Source organism: Saxophila tyrrhenica (genome assembly GCF_035928015.1).
Source record: "Saxophila tyrrhenica strain CCFEE 5935 chromosome Unknown scaffold_6, whole genome shotgun sequence".
Classification (NCBI taxonomy): domain Eukaryota; kingdom Fungi; phylum Ascomycota; class Dothideomycetes; order Mycosphaerellales; family Extremaceae; genus Saxophila; species Saxophila tyrrhenica.
In genome coordinates this window covers 136,975-160,407 of record NW_027041738.1, presented here as the reverse complement: position 1 = coordinate 160,407, position 23,433 = coordinate 136,975, and the positions used below count along the sequence as shown (strand labels likewise).

Sequence of the window (23,433 nt, the reverse complement as noted above, 5' to 3'; positions counted from 1 at the left end):
ACCGACGTTAGTGATGTGGAGGCTCGAGAGGAAGCTTAACGGCCACCAGCCTTTTGGATCAGCAAGCCGTTGAGAGAGGTCTGCTATGTGCGGCAGAGATTGACTGTCACACGAAGGATGGTGGAGACCGAGACCTCGCAGGCACTTGGAATACCTCTCGGCCATGGCTACACTGTTGATGGACCCAGCCCAGGTCGTAACTGCGCTGCTCCAGGTCGAACAAAGAGAGTCCGCGAGTTAGACTTCATCTCAGCTGTATTATCCTGACAAAGACGAACACATATAAACAATATACTTGGACTGGCGAAACAAAGGTCTTGTCCTCGAGCCCCAAATTCTCTAGACTTGAGAATAGCAATAGTCATCGCTCTCCTCCACAGCTCGGTAACCGCTTGAAGACGGTAAGTGCTCTTCCTCTCCTATCCCTCTAACGACTCCAGCAGGCAGTCTGCTGGCAGACAGCAGCATCAACGGCAAGTAACCATTTCATTTCCCTTTCCTGTCAGCCTATATCGACGTTGACTACACTCACCCCAGCACAATGGCATCGCCAATATCCCTCTCTAGCTCCTCCAGCACCCGGAGATCCTCCTCCCGCGCCCTCCCCTACGACGGCCCCAAACTAGCCAACATCGTCTGCGGCGTCAACCTGAACTGCCGCTTCGACCTCCAACTCATCGCCCGCCACTGCCGCAATGTCGAATACTGCCCTAAACGCTTCAAAGCCGCCATCATCCGCACGCGCGAGCCCAAAGCCACCGCGCTCGTCTTCGAAGGCGGCAAGATGCAAATGCTCGGCGCCCGTAGCGTAGACGACGCTAAACTCGCCTGTCGCAAGTTCGCGCGTATGCTGCAGAAGCTGGGTTATGAGCCGAGGACGGAGGGGTTTAATGTGCAGAATATGGTTGCGCATGCGGATACGAAGATGGTTGTAAGGTTGGAGGGCTTGCATGCGGAGAATTGGCGCTGGACGCAGTTTGAGCCGGAGTTGTTTCCAGGACTGTTCTTTCAAATGATGCAGCCGAACATGAAGACGCTGGTGTTCGCAAAGGGGAAGGTGGTTTTGCTCGGAGGGAAGGAGGAGGGGGATTTTGAGAAGGCGATGCAGAATTTGTATCCGCTGCTTGTGCAGTATCGGAAGACGTGAGGATGCGATGAAGGGAGCGGGAGGTAAGTATTAATGAGAAGTGCTCTCCCTCGTCAGAGGAGCCATGAAGGTCTGGATGATAGCGGTATGGGTATGGAATACCTGTCTTGAAACTGGAGATGCCCTTTCGCTTGATGTCTGGGCAACACTACTGTCAACGTAGTGTAATATTACTTTCCTGTCAACATGCTGGACTTTCTAGTAGCAAAAATCAACATATCTTGGTCAGCCGTTGGTGTTAAGACATGAGTTAAAGTTGGATTTGAAATGGAGCGACAGTTTGGACCTGCTGAAAAGGCCGACGGCTATTTGCGGACTCGTGAACAGGGGTCTTAGAACGAAACTCTAACTGCGACACGCCCCAGACTCCCTTCAATGTGGCCAACCTTCAGGGAATGGCGGAACAGACAACGACATCCTCTCGAATACCACCGCACCCTCTATTTCGACTCCTCGACACTTGCGACAAACGTTCCATGTCATGATGCGCATATCGCAATACAGATCCACGATGCGCGTTCGACAGCGAAGGGGCTGAACATCGCCACAGGATCATTTCTAAGCATTCATACGGCCATTTGTCGACCTTGTTGAGGGTTATTCGGACAGGGTGGAAGAGATATACGAAGGCTTGACACCACTATTCGCGGAAGGTACTGCACCTTTGAGGCCGCGCCGGCGATCGGTCTCCCACGAAACACACCATGTCTTCCGTAACGCACTCGCGTAGCGCGCAAGCCGCACACATGACAACGACTACCTTGAGAACGTTGGGTATGACATGTGGTGCATGTACAAGTGCCGTCGAGTCGGCTTTCGAAGGGGTGGACGGCGTTGGTACGGTCTCAGTCAGTTTAGCTCTGGAGCGGACTGTCGTGACGCACGATGCGCAAAAGATTGGTGTCGAGGCAATACGAGAGATGATCGATGACAGAGGGTTCGACGCAGAGGTCATCAGCTCGGACCGGCCAGACTCGCCTGTGTTTGACCCGCGGATCGAGGACGATGCGCTAAATGAGCAGCCGAGTTCAACTACCACGATACATGTTGGCGGGATGACCTGCGGCGCTTGTACTTCGAGCGTGGAGGGAGCATTTAAAGATGTGGAAGGAGTGCAGAGTTTCAGTATATCGCTGCTGTCGGAAAGGGCGGTGATTGGACATACCAAGGACATCACACCGGCTCAATTGGCAGAGATTATTGAGGATACTGGGTTTGATGCGGAGGTGCTGGAGACCAAGGCAGCGGAGCCTGCGACCTCGTTGCAACACCAAGCGTCAAAAGAGCACCAGAAGCGACTCATGACCACCACTGTAGCCGTCTCGGGGATGACCTGCAGCAGCTGTACCGGATCTTTGGAAGAAGGCTTCCGGGAGGTACAAGGTGTTGTTCAATTCGACGTTAGCTTGCTGGCTGAGAGGGCTGTCATTGTTCATCGTCCAGACGAGCTCTCCACCGCTGCTATCGTGGAAACGATTGAAGACCGAGGTTTTGATGCGACCATAGTATCAAGCATCGAGGAAGGAGTCCAAACTTCCAACTCCAATGCAAGCGTGCAACTCAGAATTTACGGGCTGCCTAGTCCAGAGTCTGCGGCCGACTTACAGCAAAGTCTGAGGAACACACCTGGAATCACCGAAGCACGAATCGACTTCATAACTACTCGAGCCACCGTTATCCACAAGCCTGCTCAGATTGGGCTGCGAACTGTCGTGGAGACCATCGAGAAAGCTGGGTACAATGCACTGGTAGCAGAATCGGAAGACAACAACGCACAACTGGAGTCGCTGGCGAAGACCAAAGAGATTCAGGAGTGGTCGCGTGCGTTCAAGACGTCTCTGACATTTGCGATACCGGTCTTCCTCATCAGCATGTTCCTCCCGATGTTTGTGCCGTTCCTCGATGTTGGAAGCATTAAGCTCCCCATCATACCTGGAGTGTGGCTAGGCGACGTGGTGTGCCTGCTGCTTACTATTCCAGTTCAATTCGGTATCGGCAAGCGGTTTTACCGGTCTGCCTTCAAATCCATACGGCACGGCTCGCCTACCATGGACGTTCTGGTCGTGCTGGGAACCTCTGCTGCATTCTTCTTTAGCTGTGCCGCAATGATCGTGAGTATTGTTACGCCACCGCATTCAAGACCAGCTACGACGTTTGACACGAGCACTATGTTGATCACTTTTATCACTCTTGGCCGCTTTCTGGAGAACCGGGCCAAGGGGCAGACATCGAGAGCATTGTCGAGGCTCATGAGCCTGGCACCCTCGTCAGCAACCATTTATGCCGACCCTATCGCTGCCGCAAAAGCTGCTGAAGGGTGGGCCGCCCCGAGCAAGGGTGGTGAGAAGGACACTTCCGGACCTGGCATCGATGAGAAGACAGTACCCACGGAGCTGATCGAAGTAGGCGACATTGTCATCTTGAAGCCCGGCGACAAGATACCTGCAGATGGTCTGGTCACTTCTGGCGAGAGCTATGTCGACGAGAGCATGGTCACGGGCGAAGCTATGCCCATACTCAAGAAGAAGGGCTCAGCACTCATGGCTGGCACCGTCAACGGAGCAGGACGTCTGGATTTCAAGGTCACGAGAGCTGGCCGTGACACCCAGCTGAGCCAGATTGTCCGGCTTGTGCAGGAAGCGCAGACCAGCAGAGCGCCGATTCAACGAATGGCTGACATTGTCGCCGGGTACTTTGTGCCCATCATCATCACGCTCGGCCTCTCTACCTTCGTTGGCTGGATGCTTCTGAGCCACGTCTTGCCCACGCCACCGCAGGTGTTCCTCAGCGACTCCAGTGGCGGTCGCCTGATGGTCTGTGTCAAACTCTGCATTGCTGTCATCGTTTTCGCATGCCCCTGCGCGCTCGGTCTGGCAACTCCGACTGCAGTCATGGTCGGTACCGGTGTTGGCGCTGAGCAGGGCATTCTTGTCAAGGGTGGCGCTGCGCTAGAAACGGCTACGAAGATCTCACACATTGTGCTCGACAAGACCGGCACCCTTACGATGGGCAAGATGAGCGTCAGCGGTGCTGAGCTGGAGAAGAAGTGGAACGCCAGCACTGAGCAGCGGCATTTGTGGTGGACCATCATCGGGCTTGCGGAGGGTGGGAGCGAGCATCCTATCGCCAGAGCAGTGTTGATGGGCGCTAAAGAGCGCCTTGGTCTCTCGGCGAACACAGCACTTGAAGGCGTTGCCGGCGATTTCCAGGCCACTGTTGGAAAGGGTATTGCCGCCTCCGTTGAGCCTGCTTCGGCAACAGGTGGAAGGCGATATGAGGTCGTCCTTGGAAACGCCTCGTTCCTGCGAAGCAGTGGTGTCAGCGTGCCTGTCTCTCCCGAGGAAGAGTACGATGAGATCGACACCCCCCGGCGTCAATCGATCAATGTCGAGGGCTCGTCCTCCAAGCTTGCCCAGAGCGCCGGCATTACCACCATCCACGCTGCCATCGACGGCGAATACGCCGGCTCAGTTGGCCTCTCAGACACCCTCAAACCCTCCGCTCGCGCCTGCATCCTCGCTCTCCACCGGATGAACATCTCAACCTCCCTCGTAACCGGCGACCAAGCAGCGACAGCCCAACACGTCGCCTCACTCGTCGGTATCCCGCCCGAATACGTCCACGCCAGCGTCCTGCCGAGCGGCAAACAAGCCATCATCGAAGATCTGCAGAAATCCGGCCAGATCATCGGCATGGTTGGTGACGGCATCAACGACTCTCCTGCGCTCGCCACAGCGAATGTCGGGATATCACTCGCGAGCGGCACGGACGTGGCGATGGAGGCAGCGGATATCGTGCTCATGAAGCCCAATCAGCTGATGGATATTCCTGCGTCGCTGAACCTCAGCAAAACGATCTTCAGACGGATCAAGATCAACCTTCTACTGTCATGCGTCTACAACGCTGTTGGCCTCCCGATCGCAATGGGGTTCCTGCTACCGTGGGGGATCCAGCTACCTCCCCTCGCTGCTGGGGCTGCTATGGCGTGTTCGAGCGTGACGGTCGTTGTCTCTTCACTGTTGCTGAAGCTCTGGCATCGGCCGCAATGGATGTTGGAAGGTGACGTGACGTGGGAAGGTCGCTCGGAGCATCCTTCTGGGCCGTGGAGCATCGTAGGTGCAGTAAGAGATCTTGTCACCGGGAGGAGGAGAAAGCAGGCGGAGGGTGATAGGGGTGCATACGTGCAGCTGGACAGCTTTGAGGCTGTTTAACTGCATTGTTCGATTTCATTGCATCGCAGAGCAGAGCATGGCGTTGGCGTTTTTGAGCAAGATTTGATACCCAGCAATGGATGAGCGGGCCGTTACTTATGTACCAGCTACTGTACTGTACGGACATTTTTCCATCCCTCTACCCGTCGTCATACGGCCATCCTGAACTTCAACAGATCCTTGCTGACGATATCTTCCTTCATACCGCTGAGCTCTTCAACGTCCCAGTTGACGGAGAGGTAGCGGCCGCTCAGCCAGTCGCGGCGTTCTTTTGTTAGCCAGGTGAGCCAGCCCTATTATCCAAGTCAGCATCTGATCCATATCGCTGACCGAGCAGCAAGAGGAAGCGACGTACACCACACAGATCCACATCGTCGTTTAGCCCTTTGTCCCAAGCATCGCCCTTCGACAGCGAGTGGTTCTGCGTCTGCGGCGTTACGACTCCTCCGGGGTGCAGTGCATACGACAACAATCCCTCTTTGCCATGATCCAAGGCCATCGACTCAGCTAAGTGGCACGCCTGGACACGGACGCTTATTAGCAATATCTCTGAGGTCTGCTATGAGAATAATGTAGTACGAACCCCTCGCTTCGAGACGTTATAAGCAATCGGCGTCAACCCAGAGCTATCCAGATGCGCCGCAAGACTCGTGATGACGACGAAAGCTTTCGCGCCGTCGGTTTCGAGGAGAAGGGGAGTGAAGCGACGTGCCACGCGAACGGTGCCTAGAAGGTTAACGTTGATGACGCGCTCGAAGTCGAAGTCTGTGGTTATGCCTTTCGGTAGGCTACCTATGCATCACGCACCCCCAACAGTCAGCGAACCGGCCTTCACGCATCAATCACAAATGATAGCAAGAAGAGGAATCAACGCACCATCCTCCAAATACTTCGAGATAATCCCAGCATTTGCCACGCAAACATCCAACCGCCCAAACCGCTCCTTCGTCGCCTTGAACAAGCTCTCTACATCCTCATCTTTAGTCGTGTCGCACAGCTGCGCAAGGATCTCGACTTTGGAGTCGACCTTTTGGATCTCAGCGGTCAAGGCTTCGAGGTCCGATGTCGTTCTGCTTGAGATGACGAGGCCGGTTGCATTGGCTTTGGCGTAGGAGAGGGCAATTTGGAAGCCTAAGCCTTTGCCGGCACCGGTCACGCAAATGACGAAGGGGCCGGCGAGTTTATTGTTTGAGGGATCGGTTGGGCCAGTTATGCTGTGGTGGATGGTGGAGGTAAAGTTGACGCCGTAGGTCTATTGGATGATCAGCGAGTGTGCTGTGTGGGATGGAAGGAGATTGTTACGTGTGGCAACCTGCCGAAGCCTTCGCCTTTGCTCATCTTCGCGTCGCTTTGTTACTGCGGTGAGTATATAGGTAGAGTTGCTATACTGTGCTGCGGTGTTGCGTGTGACCGACCTCGGCTTGTTGGGCGGCAGATAGAGTTGATCATTCCAATGTGATGATCGTTGAGCTTCACAACTTGATTGCAGTTAGATGAGTAGGCATTGTTGAACTTATATTATGTTATAGCGTTTGCACATATCCATCCTCGCGTATCCCAGGGCGGCTTGCCCACGCCCTGCGTAAGACCTTTACGCCGACAAGGCCTGTAGACGATCGACACTCTCTCGAGACACACGCAAGCGTACGTACGCCTGCTACCGCTTCTGCAAGTTCCTCATCATCGCATTCTCCGCATCACTGCTCAAGGCCTCTCGCTGCGGTCTCGTCTTGAGCCATTCCACGACCTTCGATGCTGACTCATTCGGTGGGAAGTCAGGATAGTTGACCCACACAATCTTACCATCTTCCACCGCCATTGTAAGACGCTTGATCAGCGTATCGCCTTCGAATTCGAACGTAGGTAGCTTCAAGGCCTTGACCAACTCCAGCTTCTGATCGCTCAAAAGTTGATAAGGCAGATGGACGCGCTCCTTGATTTCCTGCTGGTACGGCGTATCTTGGGTACTGACGCCGAAGATGTGTGAGACGCCGAGCTCGAGAAACTCCTTGGAAGCATCGCGATATGAGCATGCTTGGGGTGTGCAGCCCCGAGCTCCTGGGATCTCGTTCCATTCGTCCGGGACGACTTGACCTGGAGCGCCAGTTCGTGGATAGGCGAAGATGATTGTGAGGCCGGCGAGCGTTGTAAGATCCACGTTGTTGCCTGCAGTCGAAGGTAGTTGTGTAGACGGAACAGTGGTGCCTTTGAGGTGGTTGCAAGCTCCATCGTCAACAGGCTTGGGAAGGTCTGATGGTAGGTGAGTCCAGCTTGCTTCTGCTTTCTGCGTTAGTATTGCAATCGATTCGCACTTGGGAGGTACTTACGAGCCATGGTGGTGTTGCTTCGACGTGCTGTCAAGGTGAGCGTGGGACGGAGAAGGGTTCTTGTTCTTGAGATACGTGAAAACATGATGAGTCTGATGCGAACAATCGTCGAATGGCTTTATTAAGCCAATGGTATTCGCGCTATGCCAAGATTGGCAGTTCGTAGCGCCGGAAATGGGCTTAATGGGCCACAGCGTAGTAGAGCTTAAAGGTAGGATGTTCACGTTGTCGACGACCCGCTGTGACACATTGCTTCGGCTTCTCGCAGGATCTGAGTCAAAATGCAATGCATTCTATGCCTTGCTTCCCGACTTAGGTCTGTTTCTCCTCGCCTGCGGCCCTAGATCTTTGCCAGTAGTCAGCTCATGTATGCACCGTGTGTCTCGTGCAGGTTTATTCAAGCCCCTTTCCAGAGGAAGAGGAGCAATCCCAGTGTACACTTGCGTGCTGATATCGTCTGGAGCTGTCGGAACGTCACCCGTCGATTGAGGTATATCTACAGTGTCGTCTAGAAGTCGCTTCTCGCATTGCCAGACTTCAAGCCACTCATGCCTTCGGCTGCTCCACCCGGTCTGGAACCACCGGCTTCACCTCGATACAGGCTCTCACCAAGTCATCGACGACCTTGGGACCGGTCTTCTTGCCAATCTCCTTGATTTCCTTGAGCTTCTCTTCGGTGTCTTTGTCTGCCTGCTCTTCTGCCTCCTTGTTGCCAGACGATTGCTGTGCAGTGGATCAGCATACCCCCTGGTGGTCTTGAGCTTGACAGGCTGCTGTGTTGGCGTACCTTCTTCTCGTATTCCTTAAACTCCTCGTCCTTCTTTTGGCGGTACTCCTCAATCTCCTTCTGCGCCTCTGATCGTGCGTCCTTTACTCTCTTTGTTCGGTCTGTAAAGGCAGCCGTGAGTATGCAATCACAGTGCTGATATCGTCATGGCCGTGAGCCGTGGAGGGTTATCTGCCTACATTCTCGAGCTGTCCGTAATTTAACGATAGTCCGGAGGATTGCGAATTGCTTCGGATTAGATGCTCACCTTTCTGCACAATCTTCTGTGCTTCTCTCTCCGCCTTCAAACGTGTCAGTGACCGCACGATTGAACGTTATCTCGTATACTGGCGATGTTACCTACATCTAGCAGTGTCTGTATACCGGCCGAGTTTTGGGCCGCCTAAAGATCTCGTCAGCCGAACAAGCTCTCAATTCTGAGCAGTGTGTGGTACCATCTTTGATCTGGAGACTGCTCTGTATTGCGATTGAGGTAGGCAACTGGTCTCTCGAAGCGCAGATGGCCTGGAGTTGGCTGGATCGACCAAGCTTCCTTAACGTCACGTGACCTTGGCACTTCCGAGCTCCGCAAGGTATGTGGTCGTCAATGAACGAGCCAACTTCCGTGCATCACCATAACTGAGTATAATTGAATGAAGAAGATATGTCAACCAAAGCCAAAGTAACACTGGCTACAACAACACTCGCTGCAATTGGTACAGTGGTGTTTGTACACTACCAGCAGAAGGCCGACCAAGCAGTACAGCCCTTCTGAGCAGTCTTACTTGTCTGGTATTCAATCTAACTCAGTCCACAGGCTATGCATTTGGGCGTGATCCGCGATATGGAGCAGCAGAGGGTGAAGCGAGAAAGACAAGCCGACTTCGAGATGCAGCGACAAATGGAAGACGAGTACCGGAAAGTACAGAAAGTCAGTGATGGTCAGGGCACCGGTGCGTGAGATGGGTGAGATGGACGACAAGACGCGAGGACAAGTGGCATACATCCGCCAGCCTTCTACTTCTTGCAAGCAGCGCAATCGACCGGCAGGAGATCAACTGTAGGCGCGACAGGCCCTGCGCGCCTCGGGAACTTCCACATCCCCATATTGCTCCTGGCGGGAGTACTTGGTTATCCACCCGCGGGTCCGGACCATCCCTGGATGGTCGACAAGCTTCACCACCTTTTCCGTGCCAAAGTCGAGGGCAGAAGCCATGCCTAGCCGGAGGACAACCGAGGAGGAAGACCACGGTCCGTTGGGTTGAAGACATGAGCGCCAACCAGCCGTCTCATGATGCAGCACGCTATGCGGATATGCCTCGACCCACAGGACTAGCGATTAGATCTTGTAGCGTAGCAGCACGCTGTCAGCAGCTCCGCACTCGGTCCAGACGGCTCTCGATCTACCCGTTGTGCATCAGGCCTGTGGAGCATTGGGTTGGTGACTGCTAGGCCGAAATTACGGACTTGCCGACACACGACGATCAGAACATCTGCCTATATCCGTGTCAACTTAGGGTCACGGAAACACTTTGCGAACTTCTCACAGCATCGCTGACCCAGCTGCCAACATGGGCCTAGCGCCACTCCGCATGGCCCGCTGGAGCTCAGCTTCGTAGCGAAGTATCGCTAAGAATTCGGACAACGCATCGTACATATACAACTACCTGTTCACAAAACTGCTACCTCCCGCGCTTGCGCCCCACAAACTCGCCTGCGTCGAGCTTTAATTCATCCGATAGGCCCCGTCCCGGTCCTGCGGTCCGCACGAGCTCATTCTTATGCATGAGGTCGTAGAACTAAGGTTGTCACGCCCATGCCTCTTACATCACGGCTCAATCGGCACTTGCTGTACATAGGTACGTTACCATGTGCTCAGGACTGGATTTGCTGCGCGGAAGAGCTCATGCGCAGCCGTTCAACGTACAGGGTCGAGGGCACCTGTCGGCACGCCCAACGTGAGCCACCAACGCATGGCCTAGATGATCTACGGCAGAACTACATGGGAGCATGTCCAGGGCATGTCCAGGGCCAGACAGTGATTCGGTATCAGATGTTTCTTTGCCGCTCACGAGATCCACTGCGCTTCTTGCCGTGGTCTTCATAAAATGCTAATGGCAACTTCCGCTGGAAAGACCTGCTCGCGAATGTCTAGAGCCGTCGCTTTACGGCAAAGCAGTCCTTGTGCGGTGGCATCTCGGTCGGCTCTTATCGTGACCCACCCCAGCATCCCTCAAGTATGGCCTCAATAACGTCCAGGCATTCGCTCCGGCTTCCTCGCAGCAACCAGAAACATGTTGGTCGAGCAGGTACCGCTTTCAGCCTGGGTGCTTGTCGCCGTGGTGTTCCTTGTAGCTTCGAGACTGCAGAGACCCAAGAAGTCTACCGACATCCTGCCCAAGGTTCGAGCGGAAGATGAACCACGGTGTCTCAACAGTCAGGTGCCGCTCGTCGGCCATGCATACAACTACCTCAGTCAGGGTCCGGTGTACTTGTACCGACTGTGGTATGACATGACTCAGCCCCGGGCTTCCGAAACGAGCTAACAGAAGCGCAGGAAGCAGTCCGAGGAGGCCATCTTCACGTTGAAGGTCCTGAACAAGAGCATCTACGTCTTTGCGGATCCAGAGGCGTTGCAAGCTGCCGAGAAGCACTACAAGACCATCATCAACGACGAGCTGTTCGTGGAAGGAACGTCGCAGCTGTTCTTATGGAGCAAGCGTCAGCAAGCGATAGCCCTCATTCACCTGCGAGACCCACATTCTGCTGTGCCAAGTCTGTTGAAGACTGTACGACCGGCATTGCGAGACAGTCTCCGACCTGGCGCCAACTTGGACGAAATCGGATTCAGATACCAGAAAGAGTTTGGTCGGCATGTCAATGGCCTGGCTGCCAGCGGACCGGAGAACATCATGCTCTGGGACTGGATAAGAACGACAATGACACTCGGAGCTGGCCTGGCGACGTTCGGCCCCAAGCATCCGTTCGTGGTAAACCCGTCCCTGCAAGCTGACTTCTGGGCTGTTGAGAAGGAGAACTTAAAGTTGATCTTCTACCCCTTTGCCTCGCTGGTGTTGAGAAAAGGCTTCAAGGCCCGACAGAGAGTCCTGCGAGCCATGTCGGATTACGCCAGCAGCGACGGTAGGGAGCACGCATCTGCGTTCGTCAAGGCTTACCACAAGGTACTTGAGCAGTACAAGCTCACGGACGAGGAGCTCGGTTCTTTCGACGCTACGGTCCTGACGGCCTTCATCGGCAGCCTGATTCCTCTCGGCTTCTGGGTCATCTGCTTCATCTTGGCGAAACCAGAGCTCATGAATGCCGTTCGAGAAGAAGTCGATCGCTGCGTCGTGGCACCAGATTCCACTGGTAGTTCAACTAGCGTTGACATGGACAAGCTTCGCAACAACTGCCCGACATTACTCGCCTCACTGAGAGAAGCTGGACGCATCGCCATGCAAGCCCCGCTCTTCCGGACAGTCACAGAGGATACGCGTATCGCCATCCCATCGCGAGGCGAGACACACCTCTTGAAGAAGGGAAGCCTAGCTATGATTGCGGTCAGCTGTGTCCACGGCAACGAAAAGGTCTGGGGTGACGATATCCGAAGCTTTGACGAAAAGCGCTTCTTGCCCCGGAAGACTTCAAGCTCAGACGGCACCAACTCTGACGAGCAGAGCGCAAAGGCCGACCCGGACATCGCGCGGCCGGTCTTACTCGATTCTTTTACCAAGTCGGCTTTCAGTCCCTTCGCCACAGGCGTGCATCTTTGCCCCGGTCGACACTACGCGCAGACGGTCATCATGACCACAGTGGCGATGTTCATCGCCAGCTTCGACGTGACGCCGCTGGACAGCGACAAGATTGTCATTCCGCCGATGAAGCCGGAGCTGGGTCTCGGTGCTGGAAAGCCGATCAACGACGTTGGACTGACTGTTCGAAGGAGGAGTGGCTTCGAGGGAGTACAATGGGGTCTAGATGCTTGATCTTGGTCTGGAAGGGCGGTGGCTTGTTCATTTCGATGCTAATCTTGTTGATACAGTGGGCTATACATAGGGGCGGTCTTCTTGTAGTCTTTGTACATCCTCGTCTGTTTCTGGTCTTCGGTCAGGCTTATTTCATTACCTCACTCAAGCAGCACCCATTTTTCGCCTCGTCTGTGTCTCCGAACGACAAGTACACACGCCATTGGGACCTTGCAATGGTGTGGTGCTGCTACTTCCTCATGCAGCTTGATCCTCCCCAGATTCGTCTCCAGATCTTCCCTCCACACAGGCTTGCATCCTTCTCGAACGACGCAATGCAGGGACGACATTTGATCGACGCTGTCGTGCACATGAGAGCACATGGGAGGCACAGCATAGAGCTGACCGACACTGAGATTCGACTTGGTTGTGTGCTTCGATATACGACATCTCAGCAGACGGCAGCGAGCAGAGGATCTGGGCTCTGTTCAAGACGAGTTGCAACGACGCAGCCTCCTACACGGTGTGTCGACCGTAGTATATGAAAAGTGTACCGAAGCAAGCATTGAGAGAGCACTTTCTCAACATGCTGTCGTCCAAAGCAAAGATGCGCACAACAAGGTCATCGACCGAGCAAAAGCTGCAACGGACAAGGAGCATCGAATGAGCCTACTCGAAGGCATCAAGACCTACCCTAAAGCAGTTGGATGGTCGATGCCTTCGAGGAGGCGGTGGAAGGGGATGCTTTCCGCAAGTACCAAGAGAAGACCCGGCAGGTGGAGGACGTACAGAAGGCGTGGAACGGCAGATATAGTCACCAGGCAGAGTAGATATGTCGTCCGCATGTTCGACTTCTTCCGCTGCACGACGCCTTCAAAGCTTCAGTTTCATCAATACCTTCCCATTCCCGCCCGGCCACGCAACCTCCTCCCAACCACTCGAGCATAAGATCCGATACATCTTCTCCCACCGTTCCGGGTATGTGCAGACCGTGAGCTCGCGATAGCCGCTCGCAGCCGCACGGTCTTTGACTTTATCCAGTAACAAGGGAAAGACGCCGAGTCCACGAATCGATGGAAGCACAGCCGCAAGCCAGATATGCATAAGCTCCTCTCCAATCTCAGGATGTCTTCGTGGCAGCACGAATAGAAAGCCAATTGGCCGTTCCGGATCCGAGGACTCAGTGTCTGTTGCATAAAACACAGCCGCTTTTGACGGAGCAAGGTGCTCTTCCCAGACTCTCCTCTGTTGATGAGATGGTAGGTCGTCTTCCGGGCGATGTGTAGAGAAGACGTCTATGGAGAGCTGAAGCAGATTCTCAAAGGCAGCGGGGTCTTCTTCGCTCGAATTGAGCTGATGGTATTCGAGTCTTTGCGCGAAAGTGGTTTTCGAGGGCATGCTTTCTACAGAGAACAGTTTTTGTTTGAGTTCCTTGGGGTTTGGAGAAAGAAAGAAGTTTTTCTTGCTGCAGCCCCCAAATTTGGTCGGTCGTCGAACAACGAATCGTTAATCTGGAACTGATTCTTAAAAGGGAGGATGAAGATAAGATGAAGTTGAGCATATGACTCGTCAATTTTCAAGCGTATATACACCAGAAATAACCACGCTCTGCCGCTCTCCAGCTCAACTCTCCCCTCCTCTGCTGCTCAATTCTGCTCCATCTATGGGAGGTTCTGGGGAGTGTAGCTCTGGTCTGGCTTGACGACCTTGCCGGATGCCAGCTGCTTGTCGGTGTAAGCTGGGTAGATGATTTGCTTCTTGTTGTTGTCGACGACCTAGAGGCAAAATGATCAGCAAATGTCTTAGAAATGGTACGGTATTGCTCATGAAGACATACCGCAAGGGTGGTGAAGCCGTTGCCAGCGCCGAACTGGCCAGACCAGCCCGTAGAGACGGTGTAGATGCCGCACTGGTTGCCGCTGGAGTCGGTCTGGGTGGCTGGGGAGCCCTTGACCGAGAACTTGCAGGTCACTGGGGCGGCGACGTGGTTGTCGATCTTGAAGCTCCAGTTGCAGGTGCCGGAGGCGCAGACGCGCTTCATGCTCTCGATGGTCCACTGAGGAGCGGCGGCGACCATCATGTCGACAGCTGGGGTGTCGCGGGCCTCGATCTCAACTGGGGAGGCGAAGGCGGCGGTGCTGAGGACAGCGGCCAGGATGCTGGTGGTGAACTTCATGTTGATGGTGGGTTGGAGGTTTGGTGGTTGTAAGTTGAAGGGGTGGTGTAGTGGATGTCTTGTCTTGTGGAGTTGTTGTGCTGGATGAGGAGGAAACACAGAACAGCTGGAAGATCTCACCTCTTATATACCTGGTTGCTCAGCCAGTGGTGGCCATGTAAAGTATCGTATGCACGCCTGCTTACGCTGTGGTATGATTTCAGGCTCGAGAAAGTAAGACCGTGCCCCAGGAGGAATGTATGACATGCTAGTCAACCTTTCCACCTTCTCCCAGAGGGGTTGTACCCAAAGTCTGCTCGGGGACTCGCCAAACAGCGGTGGCTCAGCTCACTGGCTAGAGAACGCATTCCAGGAGAGGAATTGCGGCTCCCGTAAACACTCGTATTCGCCATACTTTCGGCGTTGTCGAGGCACGCCGCGTGCATCCGGCCTTTGGCGGTGGTGTCCTAGACTGGCAAATATTGATTAGGTTACGAGAGATGGGCTCACAATAGATCAGCTCAGCTCTTCTCAGGCAGAGGTTGTGGTGGTGGCGGCGGTCATGCTACCGGGCCAGCAGACGTGAGGTGAGCGCGGCAGCCTTCGAAGACACCTTCTAGAACCGTGGCGCCGCCCTTCGCCCTTCTCCGCGAAGCTGTCTTCCTGCAGGTGGTGTTGAGTCTCGTGAAAGCTCCTCCAAGTAGCATCTGTAGGCGGAGAGAAGCTCCATAAATAGAGGCGGATAGGTCCGCCAATAGCTCCAGAGCTAGTATAACGTTCCTCGAAGTCGTATCCAAAGGGTTGTCGGTGGCATCGTCGCTGCAAGCTGTGGTCACGTTCGCATCTTGCCAGTAATCATGACAAACTCGCGGAACACAGCGCTCGCGGGAAGCCGGCCCTGTCTTGCTCGCTGTGTCAGACGTTCCGTGTCACCAAGAGTACCCGGGGACTTTCAGCCCTACGTCCAACGCGGAGCCATGCAGCCTTAGTTTGACCACAAAGAAACTTCAGCGACTTCTCCTCGAGAGTGACATTGAAGTGAAGCAACCGTGGATCTCGTACGGTCTCTTTCGGACTGCTGGGTCTGGAAAACCTGGATTCCCATCACGCACTGGAGTCTGGTGAAAAGACTGCTGAAAACACCCGGCACGTGTCGACATGAAGATCTAACTCTCCACGGAGCCGAGAGTACGAAGCAGCAGAGCGTTGAGTATCTCCAACCTGCTCCTAGAGCGACAAGCGGTATCTGGAACAAAGCAACTCCATCCCGACAAGCTCGGGACCGTCCCTGGCCGTACCTCAGCGAGCAGGGCCCCCTCATGGCAAGCTCCAGGAGACCGGACCTAGGCGCGTTCGAGAAGAGCGGTGGAATAGGTCGATTGGCGTTCGGTCGAGCCGTTGAATACAGCGAGGCGTACGTACATCTGGGAAGCCGCTTGGTGCACTCTTGCGTCTGGTAATCACGATGCAGGCGAATGCCAGTGATCCGCCATAAGTTTGTTGCAACCTCCCACAACACTCCCCTCCGTTTTTTGTACCAATCTCGCGCGGTGTTTCTCCACCTCATGCGCCTCTTCGATACGACGAGCGTCGATCGTTCAACCCACCGAGAAGCCTCCATCGTCCGGGATGGTGAAGCGAAAGATACACGACATTGCCCAATTCTCGACAGCAGTGGTTCCTCCACCCATAGCAGTCACTCCTCCACATGCCCCCTCTTCCCGGCCAAAACATACGGTCTCGCCTCCCAAAACCCATCCCCAATAATATCAACATGCTCAACCGCAATCCTCGCCTTCTGCTTCCTCTTCCTCTCCTTCTCCAGTTGACTCTTACTCCCCCCTTTCGCCCCCTCACTCACACCTCCACCCAGCCCTTTCCCACCACTGCTCCGCTGACCCTCGACATCACCACTCTGCCTCGTCCCCCCCTCCTCCGCATCATAAGCGCGATAAACCACCGTTCCCTTCCTCCAAATCGCCGGCTCATTGTTATAATTCACCTCAAACCGCGACCACAAAATCTCATTCTTATCGGCTGCCAACGTGCCCTTGAGCGCCTCCTCCGCCGCCTTCCCGTCCATCTCACCCTTCAGCACCAAGTTCCAGAAAACCGTATTGTACAAGTTATTAATATGACAATCCGCCTGTCGCCACGCCAAGTAGTCCCTTAGAATCTTGCGCTTAGGATACGCCACGCACCTCCCATCGAACGTCGGAAAGGGCCTGCTGAGCTGCTGTTCCGGGAAGAAAGTTGGCCATTGGAGACAATACTCCGCGGTAAACGCTGTAGCAACCGTCGTAGCCAACTTCGCCGCTCTCCGCTCAAACATCGTAGCGGACTCGTGGAAAATGAAGCTATACTCGTCACTCTGGCCGTAGGCGAGCACGATGTCCACCAGTGAACGAACGACCTCTGTAGCAGCGGCGTTCATCAAATCCAGAGCGCGTTGGTCGTTGGGTTTTGAGAAACTGTACTTTTTGCAGAGCTTGCTGAAGCCACGGCCGTCGATGCGCACGACGATCCAGTTGGAGGGGGGAATGGCGTCGTGATGCTCGAAGTGGCGGACGTATTCGAATCCGCTGTTGGCCATGGTCGAGGTGTGGGGTTGTTTTCACGTGTTTTTGCAGGACGATGTGAAGTTAAGATAAGAAGTGAGGTCCCGCCGTGACAAGCAGGAGCGACTCATATCGGGGCGAACGGTCTCTCACAGATTTCAATCTGCAGCAGAACAATTCACAATGCACAAGAGGCACAGTGCGCACTTTTCACGATGTCATATTTCGCTCCCCTACTACCCTACCATATCCATATCCACAAAGTCCACCACCCCATCCCCCAGTGCAAAACCATTCGCCCCCCAGGTATCATTCTGTTCCCGTCATCTAAAAACACACAACCACTTCCCATCAAAAACCCCCCATCTTTTTTTCTTTGATATGATGAAGGAAGCGCACTCGCATCCAAAACCAGCAGCCCGTCCTGCTCCCATCCCATAATATGCATTGAGAAAACGCCGTTGTTCCATGACCAGCCGGTCCCCCCGATGCCCGAACGCTGCAAAAACTCAAGCAAGCAATGATGTTGATACACTTCAGCAGCCGACTCGAAAAGACCAGAGATGAAGCGGGAGAAAGAGAAAGGTAGCGTGGGCTCAGCGAAGAGAACGCCTTCCTCTCCCCATCCTCTTGCGGCCTCAGATCAATCTCATCGCTGCACCGCACTCTCTCTTTTCTGGCCTTCGATCTTCCTTACGCCACAAAAACATGATAAAAAACACCACCTCGAAACGCTCAAATCGAGCTCTATTCCTCTTTCGGTGAACTGCCTCCCTGTCAGCAAACCACTCACACCCTCACGCGTGCAAAACATGTTACTCACTTGGGCGAATACTGCGGACTAGTAGGCGAGTACTGCGGACTCGTCGGACTCCTCCCGTTTCCACCCCCAAACTGCCCACTCGGACTCGTCGGGCTGTACGAGTTCTGTGCGGGGCTCGTCGGCGAGTACACGGGCGACGTGGGAGAATAGCTCGGACTCGTCGGGCTGATGCCTGTGCCGCTGCGGGTCTGCTTCGGTGAGGTCGGGGAGTAGGTCGGGGACGTCGGGCTGTACTGCGGGGAGGTGGGGGAGTACTGCGGGGATGTCGGGGAGTATTTGGGGGAGGTGGCGCTGCCGACGTGGCCGGGGGAGGTGGGGGAGTAGTTTGGCGAGGTGGGGGAGTAGGAGGGTGAGGTTGGGGAGTAGCTCGGCGAGGTGGGCGAGTAGCTTGGGCTGGTGGGCGAGACTTTGTTGCCGGTGCCGGCGTTGTAGGATGGGCTCGTTGGGCTGTAAGAGGGCGATGTGGGCGTGTAGGCTGGCGAGCTCGGACTGCCGCCGAATTGGTACGCCGGGCTCGACAACCCAGCACCAGGCGACGTTGGGCTGTAGCTCATTGAAGGCGATGTAGGCGAGTAGCCTCCGTAAGGACTGGCGGGCGACATGCCTCCGAAGGGGTTCGGGCTCTGCGGAGCGTAGCCAGATTCGTAGCCAGGGCTCATGCCGCCTCTACCGCCGTACGGGCTGAAGCCGCCGGCCATCGATCCGTAAGAAGTGAGACCGCCGGCCTCGTCTGCGCCAGGTTGAATGATGGGTGAGAACGAGGCGCCGTAGTCTTGTCCACCAGCGCCATAGCCTTCGGCGAGCGGCGAGCCCATATCGTAAGGCGTCATGGCACCATCCATCGGGCTGGCGGCCCCAGCAGCCAGCGATCCCATCGCCTTCTGCGTCGACACGACCGTCTTGAGCATCTCCTGGTCCAGGAAGCAGTCGAACTCTCCAGTCCCAGAAGGCGCCAGCTGTCCAAGAATGATGTTCTCGGAAACACCCCTGCAGTCGTCCAGCTCACCAGAGCTTGCCGCCTCGAAAAGAATCTCCACCGTCTCCTCAAACGAACACCTCATCAACGCACCAGTATCCGCACGGTTGATACCATGTCTCGTGACCGCCATCAGACTGCCACGAGCGCACATGACATCGCACAAGATGCCCATGTGGCGGTGGTTGACGTACGAGCCATCATTCGTCAAGACATCCTTCAACTCCCGCATCAGCGCCGCACGTGTCGCTTCGATCCCAAACACCTTCATGATCTCGCCGAAATGGTTGCACGTCGTGCGCGTCTCGTCCACGCCGTCCACACTAAGGACGTCGCGGAGATTCACGCCGTCGGTGTCGAGATACCACTCCTTGCACTTCTCGTCGTGCTTGCTGCGCACGAGCTCGCCGGTGTCCTTCTCGTACATGTGCAAATCCGTGCTGACGAAGGCGCGGCGGACGCCGTTGACGCCACGCAGCACGACGGTGTCGAGCATGTGGGTTTCGAGACGCTTGAGGGTGTCCTCTTCTTCCTGCCCACCCTCCTCTTCGTCCTTCATGTCGCGAGAAGCGTGTCCGGTGAGCATACGCACACGCACAACCTGCTCGTCGGCGTTGTCGTCGGAGAAGATGACTGCGACGTCCGAGCCAAAGATCTCCTTGATGCGACGGGCGACGTCGGAGACGGTGAGGCCCTTGTCCAACAGCTGTCGTCTGCCCAACACAATACGCAACAGCCACCTGCTCTGCTGGTCCATAGGCTCCGCGGAGTCCTCAGGGATAATGAAGTAAGACTCCACCATATCCTTATCAGCCTCGATGACCGTGCTGTCAATGACTGGATCATAGTAGATCTCTGTCTCGTCCGTAACACCCCGCAGACTGGTGTGCTCAATCTTCGACCGCAGATCCTTGCAAGATTCTTGGTTGAGCCGGTCCTTCTCCAATTGGTAGACCTTCATGTTGGGCGTCTTGAGGTTCTCAGCCACGTTCAAGATTTCCTTGAGACGCGGCACACCCTTGGTGGTCGTCTTGGCTGTCACACCAGCCAAATGGAAAGTGTTGAGCGTCATTTGGGTAGCCGGCTCACCAATACTCTGCGCAGCAAGCACACCGACCATCTCGCCTGGGCTGGCCAAAGAGCGCGAGAAGCGGTTCTCAATGTCGCCGAGAATGTTGTCGAGCGCAAGCTTGTTCAAGCTGTCCTCCTTGACGATCCGCTTGAAGGCAAGTCGGCTGCGGAAATTGGCTTTGGTTAGCAACATCGCGTCCAAATCAGCCTGAGCACTCAAGTCGTCGTCGCCACGCACGATCCTCAGCCTATCAAGCATAGCTTTGATCTTCGGAATGGCGTCCCGTGGGTCAAGATCGCTGCGAGCACCATCCTTGATCTTGAACTTGTCACGAGCATTCCGAATCATGCGCCCAACGTTGAGCGGCAGCTGCATGCTCTCGCTCGCGTCGTCCAGACCCTTTCGGATCTTGTCACGAGCGTGGCGGATCTCGTCGAACTCCTCGTCGAAGAGCGCCTGCACCTCGATGTCACCCTGGATCTCGTCGGCCATCTCAAGCTCATCCCTAGTGAGCTGAAAGTCCTTGCTAGGCGTGATGACGTCGATCTTGTACTTCCTCTCGAAAGCCTGCTGGCTGGACATGATGATCTCCAAGCTCTGAGGCTCAATACACATGGCGTCCAGTCCGTCTTCGCCATAGATGAACTGCAGAATGTCGCCCAGTGAGTTTCGCACTGTCCCATCGTACTTGACCATGACTTCTTCCAAAGCCTTGACGAGACGACGTTGAATGTACCCAGTCTCTGCAGTCTTGACAGCTGTATCGATGAGACCTTCTCGACCACCCATGGCGTGGAAGAAAAACTCTTGGGGTGTGAGACCACGCAGGTAGGAGTTCTCGACAAACCCTCTGGAAGCAGCCGAGTAGTCGTCCTTGGGGAAGTGAGGCAGCGTCCGGTACTTGAAGCCGAACGGCAACCGCTTGCCCTCCAGTGACTGCTGACCCACCGCGGCCGTCATTTGCGAGACGTTGGTGGTGCTGCCCTTGGAGCCACTCTTGACCATAGTCGACACGTTGTTGCAGCTCTTCATGTCGTTGTACGCGACGTCACCACCCTTGTTTCTGGCATCATCGAGATGCATCTTGGTCTTCGACTCAAACGTCTCACGAATCGTCATGCCGGGCAACTGTTCCAGCTTGTTCGTCTGCACAAGCGTCACAATCTTCTCGATCTCAGCCTTCTGATCCTGAATCGCCTTCTCAATGTTCGCAGCCATCTCCGCGTCAGGGATGGTGTCGCCGATGCCGACAGAGAAGCCGTTGTGCAGAAGCCAGTAGGCGATAATGCGCTGCGCAGCGTTGAAGAACTCGACCGCCGCCTCAGGGCCCTTGTCATTGTAGACGTAGTGGATCACCGTTCCAGGCGATGCTCCGACAATCTTCTTCGTGATGCGCCCATGGATGAGTTCGCCGTTCTGTATCTGGATGCCCTCGACTTCGTGCAACGGGAAGTCCCTGTCCTCCTTTTCGCTGCTGCGGAACATGTTGAGCCCGTTTGGTAGAGCGAGCGATACTATCTGCTTGCCCGTCCATCTGGGGCTCGGCTTCATGATCGCAGGAGGTGGGATTATTCCGTCCCAGCCAGGCACCCACATGAGGATGTTCATGACTTGCTCGCGATCGAGCATCACATCACGCCTAGTGATGAGGTAGAAGCCGGCCATGGTGTCTTGTACGATACCCATCAACGGGCCGTTCTTCTGAGGCGAGACGATGTTGAGAGGTACGGCACAGAGATTCATAACCTCTGCGCGGGTCTCGTGGCCCTGCGGGACGTGCAAGTTCATCTCGTCGCCGTCGAAGTCGGCGTTGTAGGGAGAGGTGACAGAGAGGTTGAGGCGGAAGGTGGAGTAGGGCATGACCTTGACGCGGTGACCCATCATGGATTCCTTATGGAGGGAGGGCTGACGATTGAAGATGATGAAGTCGCCGTCGACAATGTGGCGCTCGACTTTCCAGCCGTATTGGAGGGTCATCTCTCCTGCGCGCTTGGAGTGTCGCAGATCAACTCGCTCACCGTTGTCGCGGATGACGTACTTGGCGCCAGGGTGCTCGTTGGGTCCATTACGGACAAGCTGGGTGAGCTTATGGATGTTGTAGGCATTGACAGTTTCTGGGAACGTCAGCGTCTTTGCGATCGAACGTGGTACGCCGACTTGATCCAAGTCGAGATTGGGATCGCCAGTGATGACGGTGCGAGCAGAGAAGTCGACTCGCTTGCCCATCAAGTTGCCTCGCAGACGACCTTCCTTGGACTTTAACCGAGCACGAATCGCCTTGACCGGGCGGCCAGACTTTTGAATCGCCTTTGGCACGCTGGCGATGTCATTGTCCATGTACGTCGCCACGTGGAACTGCAACAGCTGGAAGAATTCCTCAACGACATGCTGGGGGGAGCCTTCCTGCTCGCAGCGACGGACGTTGGAGTTTGCGCGGATGATGTCGGACAGCTTGTAGGTCAAGTCATCCTCTGAGCGCATACCCTGACTGGTGCCGTCGACCGATATGCTTGGTCTCACTGCTGGCGGCGGGACAGGCAGCACAGTCAGGATCATCCACTCCGGCCTAGCGTAGTCGACGTTGCAGCCCAGACGATTGAGGTCATCGTTGGAGATGTTGCGGAAGACTTGCAGCGCATCGGCGGGGGCGATCAGGCGCTTCTCCGCGCTGTTCTTCTCGTCCCCATCCTCGTCGCTCTTCGCGACCTTCCACGTGCCCCAAAGCCGAAGCTGCTCTTTCCGGATCTCAGGCTGGACATTGCCACAGCCACCGTGACCCTGGTACTTCAACTGCGCTTTCGGGTCGCTGGGGTCGTCGGAAGGCTCGTCGGCCTCGCAAGTCTTCTTCATCTTGCACAAGCGATGCACGGCTTCGAAGCGCCGCTTGGGGTCTCGAAGGCGGACGGCTTGTCCGAACGCTGGGTTGCGCTGGAGGTATGTGTGTAAGCACTGATTTGGGAAAAGAAGGACCTACCTGATGGGGGTGTAAGCGATACTTACTTCATCTTCCAGCAGCTTGCCGCAGTTGTGGCAGACACATTCAAGGATCTTCTTGACCTTGTTGATGTAGCCTGGTCACGTGATGGTCAGTTTAGGCAGCTCTGAGTCAAACTTTAGAGATGACCAACTCACCAATGTGGAAGACCGGCACGGCGAGTTCGATGTGGCCAAAGTGTCCAGGACACTCAGTCATGCTCTCCTCGCACGTTGCGCACTTGTAGCCACGGTCGGTGGTGCCCAGCTTGGGGTCGTTCAGCCCTTTCTCGCGTGGCCTCTGCCGCTGCTCATCCATCGTCTCTGGGTACTCGATGTGGCACACGCTCATCGCCTTGATCTCCTCTGGCGGGAAGAGGCCGAATTGGATCTCCTGCACCGTTTTCAGCGGCGCTGAGGAGTATGCGAATGTGAAGTTCGACATGCTGGCGGATTTCTT

At 55.3% G+C, this 23,433-nt stretch overlaps 10 protein-coding genes across 10 annotated transcripts; 4 read left to right on the top strand and 6 right to left on the bottom strand.

Moving 5' to 3' along the window:
- Nucleotides 1-541: 541 nt before the first annotated feature.
- LTR77_004087 (uncharacterized protein) lies at nucleotides 542-1,147 on the top strand (the record flags this gene model as incomplete). Its single annotated transcript, XM_064801341.1, has 1 exon — nucleotides 542-1,147. The coding sequence occupies one exon, from the start codon at nucleotides 542-544 to the stop codon at nucleotides 1,145-1,147; it is 606 nt and encodes a 201-aa protein (XP_064659971.1).
- A 704-nt stretch (nucleotides 1,148-1,851) lies between these two features.
- Nucleotides 1,852-5,358, top strand: CCC2 (Cu(2+)-transporting P-type ATPase; the record flags this gene model as incomplete). Its single annotated transcript, XM_064801340.1, has 1 exon — nucleotides 1,852-5,358. One exon carries the CDS (start codon nucleotides 1,852-1,854, stop codon nucleotides 5,356-5,358), a length of 3,507 nt encoding a protein of 1,168 aa, XP_064659970.1.
- A 149-nt stretch (nucleotides 5,359-5,507) lies between these two features.
- Nucleotides 5,508-6,696, bottom strand: LTR77_004085 (uncharacterized protein; the record flags this gene model as incomplete). The annotated part of the gene is made up of 5 exons (XM_064801339.1): nucleotides 5,508-5,651; nucleotides 5,714-5,878; nucleotides 5,942-6,150; nucleotides 6,235-6,610; nucleotides 6,661-6,696. The coding sequence occupies 5 exons, from the start codon at nucleotides 6,694-6,696 to the stop codon at nucleotides 5,508-5,510; spliced, it is 930 nt and encodes a 309-aa protein (XP_064659969.1).
- A 319-nt stretch (nucleotides 6,697-7,015) lies between these two features.
- On the bottom strand, nucleotides 7,016-7,692 carry LTR77_004084 (uncharacterized protein; the record flags this gene model as incomplete). Its single annotated transcript, XM_064801338.1, has 2 exons — nucleotides 7,016-7,635; nucleotides 7,686-7,692. The coding sequence occupies 2 exons, from the start codon at nucleotides 7,690-7,692 to the stop codon at nucleotides 7,016-7,018; spliced, it is 627 nt and encodes a 208-aa protein (XP_064659968.1).
- A 539-nt stretch (nucleotides 7,693-8,231) lies between these two features.
- On the bottom strand, nucleotides 8,232-8,909 carry LTR77_004083 (uncharacterized protein; the record flags this gene model as incomplete). The annotated part of the gene is made up of 5 exons (XM_064801337.1): nucleotides 8,232-8,408; nucleotides 8,473-8,573; nucleotides 8,720-8,753; nucleotides 8,816-8,854; nucleotides 8,907-8,909. 5 exons carry the CDS (start codon nucleotides 8,907-8,909, stop codon nucleotides 8,232-8,234), a joined length of 354 nt encoding a protein of 117 aa, XP_064659967.1.
- Nucleotides 8,910-9,115: 206 nt separating this feature from the next.
- LTR77_004082 (uncharacterized protein) lies at nucleotides 9,116-9,412 on the top strand (the record flags this gene model as incomplete). The annotated part of the gene is made up of 2 exons (XM_064801336.1): nucleotides 9,116-9,211; nucleotides 9,269-9,412. 2 exons carry the CDS (start codon nucleotides 9,116-9,118, stop codon nucleotides 9,410-9,412), a joined length of 240 nt encoding a protein of 79 aa, XP_064659966.1.
- A 1,333-nt stretch (nucleotides 9,413-10,745) lies between these two features.
- On the top strand, nucleotides 10,746-12,437 carry LTR77_004081 (uncharacterized protein; the record flags this gene model as incomplete). The annotated part of the gene is made up of 2 exons (XM_064801335.1): nucleotides 10,746-10,957; nucleotides 11,009-12,437. The coding sequence occupies 2 exons, from the start codon at nucleotides 10,746-10,748 to the stop codon at nucleotides 12,435-12,437; spliced, it is 1,641 nt and encodes a 546-aa protein (XP_064659965.1).
- A 1,640-nt stretch (nucleotides 12,438-14,077) lies between these two features.
- Nucleotides 14,078-14,592, bottom strand: LTR77_004080 (uncharacterized protein; the record flags this gene model as incomplete). The annotated part of the gene is made up of 2 exons (XM_064801334.1): nucleotides 14,078-14,191; nucleotides 14,254-14,592. 2 exons carry the CDS (start codon nucleotides 14,590-14,592, stop codon nucleotides 14,078-14,080), a joined length of 453 nt encoding a protein of 150 aa, XP_064659964.1.
- Nucleotides 14,593-16,267: 1,675 nt separating this feature from the next.
- THG1 (tRNA-His guanylyltransferase) lies at nucleotides 16,268-17,164 on the bottom strand (the record flags this gene model as incomplete). The annotated part of the gene is made up of 1 exon (XM_064801333.1): nucleotides 16,268-17,164. One exon carries the CDS (start codon nucleotides 17,162-17,164, stop codon nucleotides 16,268-16,270), a length of 897 nt encoding a protein of 298 aa, XP_064659963.1.
- Nucleotides 17,165-17,948: 784 nt separating this feature from the next.
- RPO21 (DNA-directed RNA polymerase II subunit RPB1) lies at nucleotides 17,949-23,418 on the bottom strand (the record flags this gene model as incomplete). The annotated part of the gene is made up of 3 exons (XM_064801332.1): nucleotides 17,949-22,928; nucleotides 23,001-23,071; nucleotides 23,133-23,418. 3 exons carry the CDS (start codon nucleotides 23,416-23,418, stop codon nucleotides 17,949-17,951), a joined length of 5,337 nt encoding a protein of 1,778 aa, XP_064659962.1.
- Between the last annotated feature and the right edge of the window lie 15 nt (nucleotides 23,419-23,433).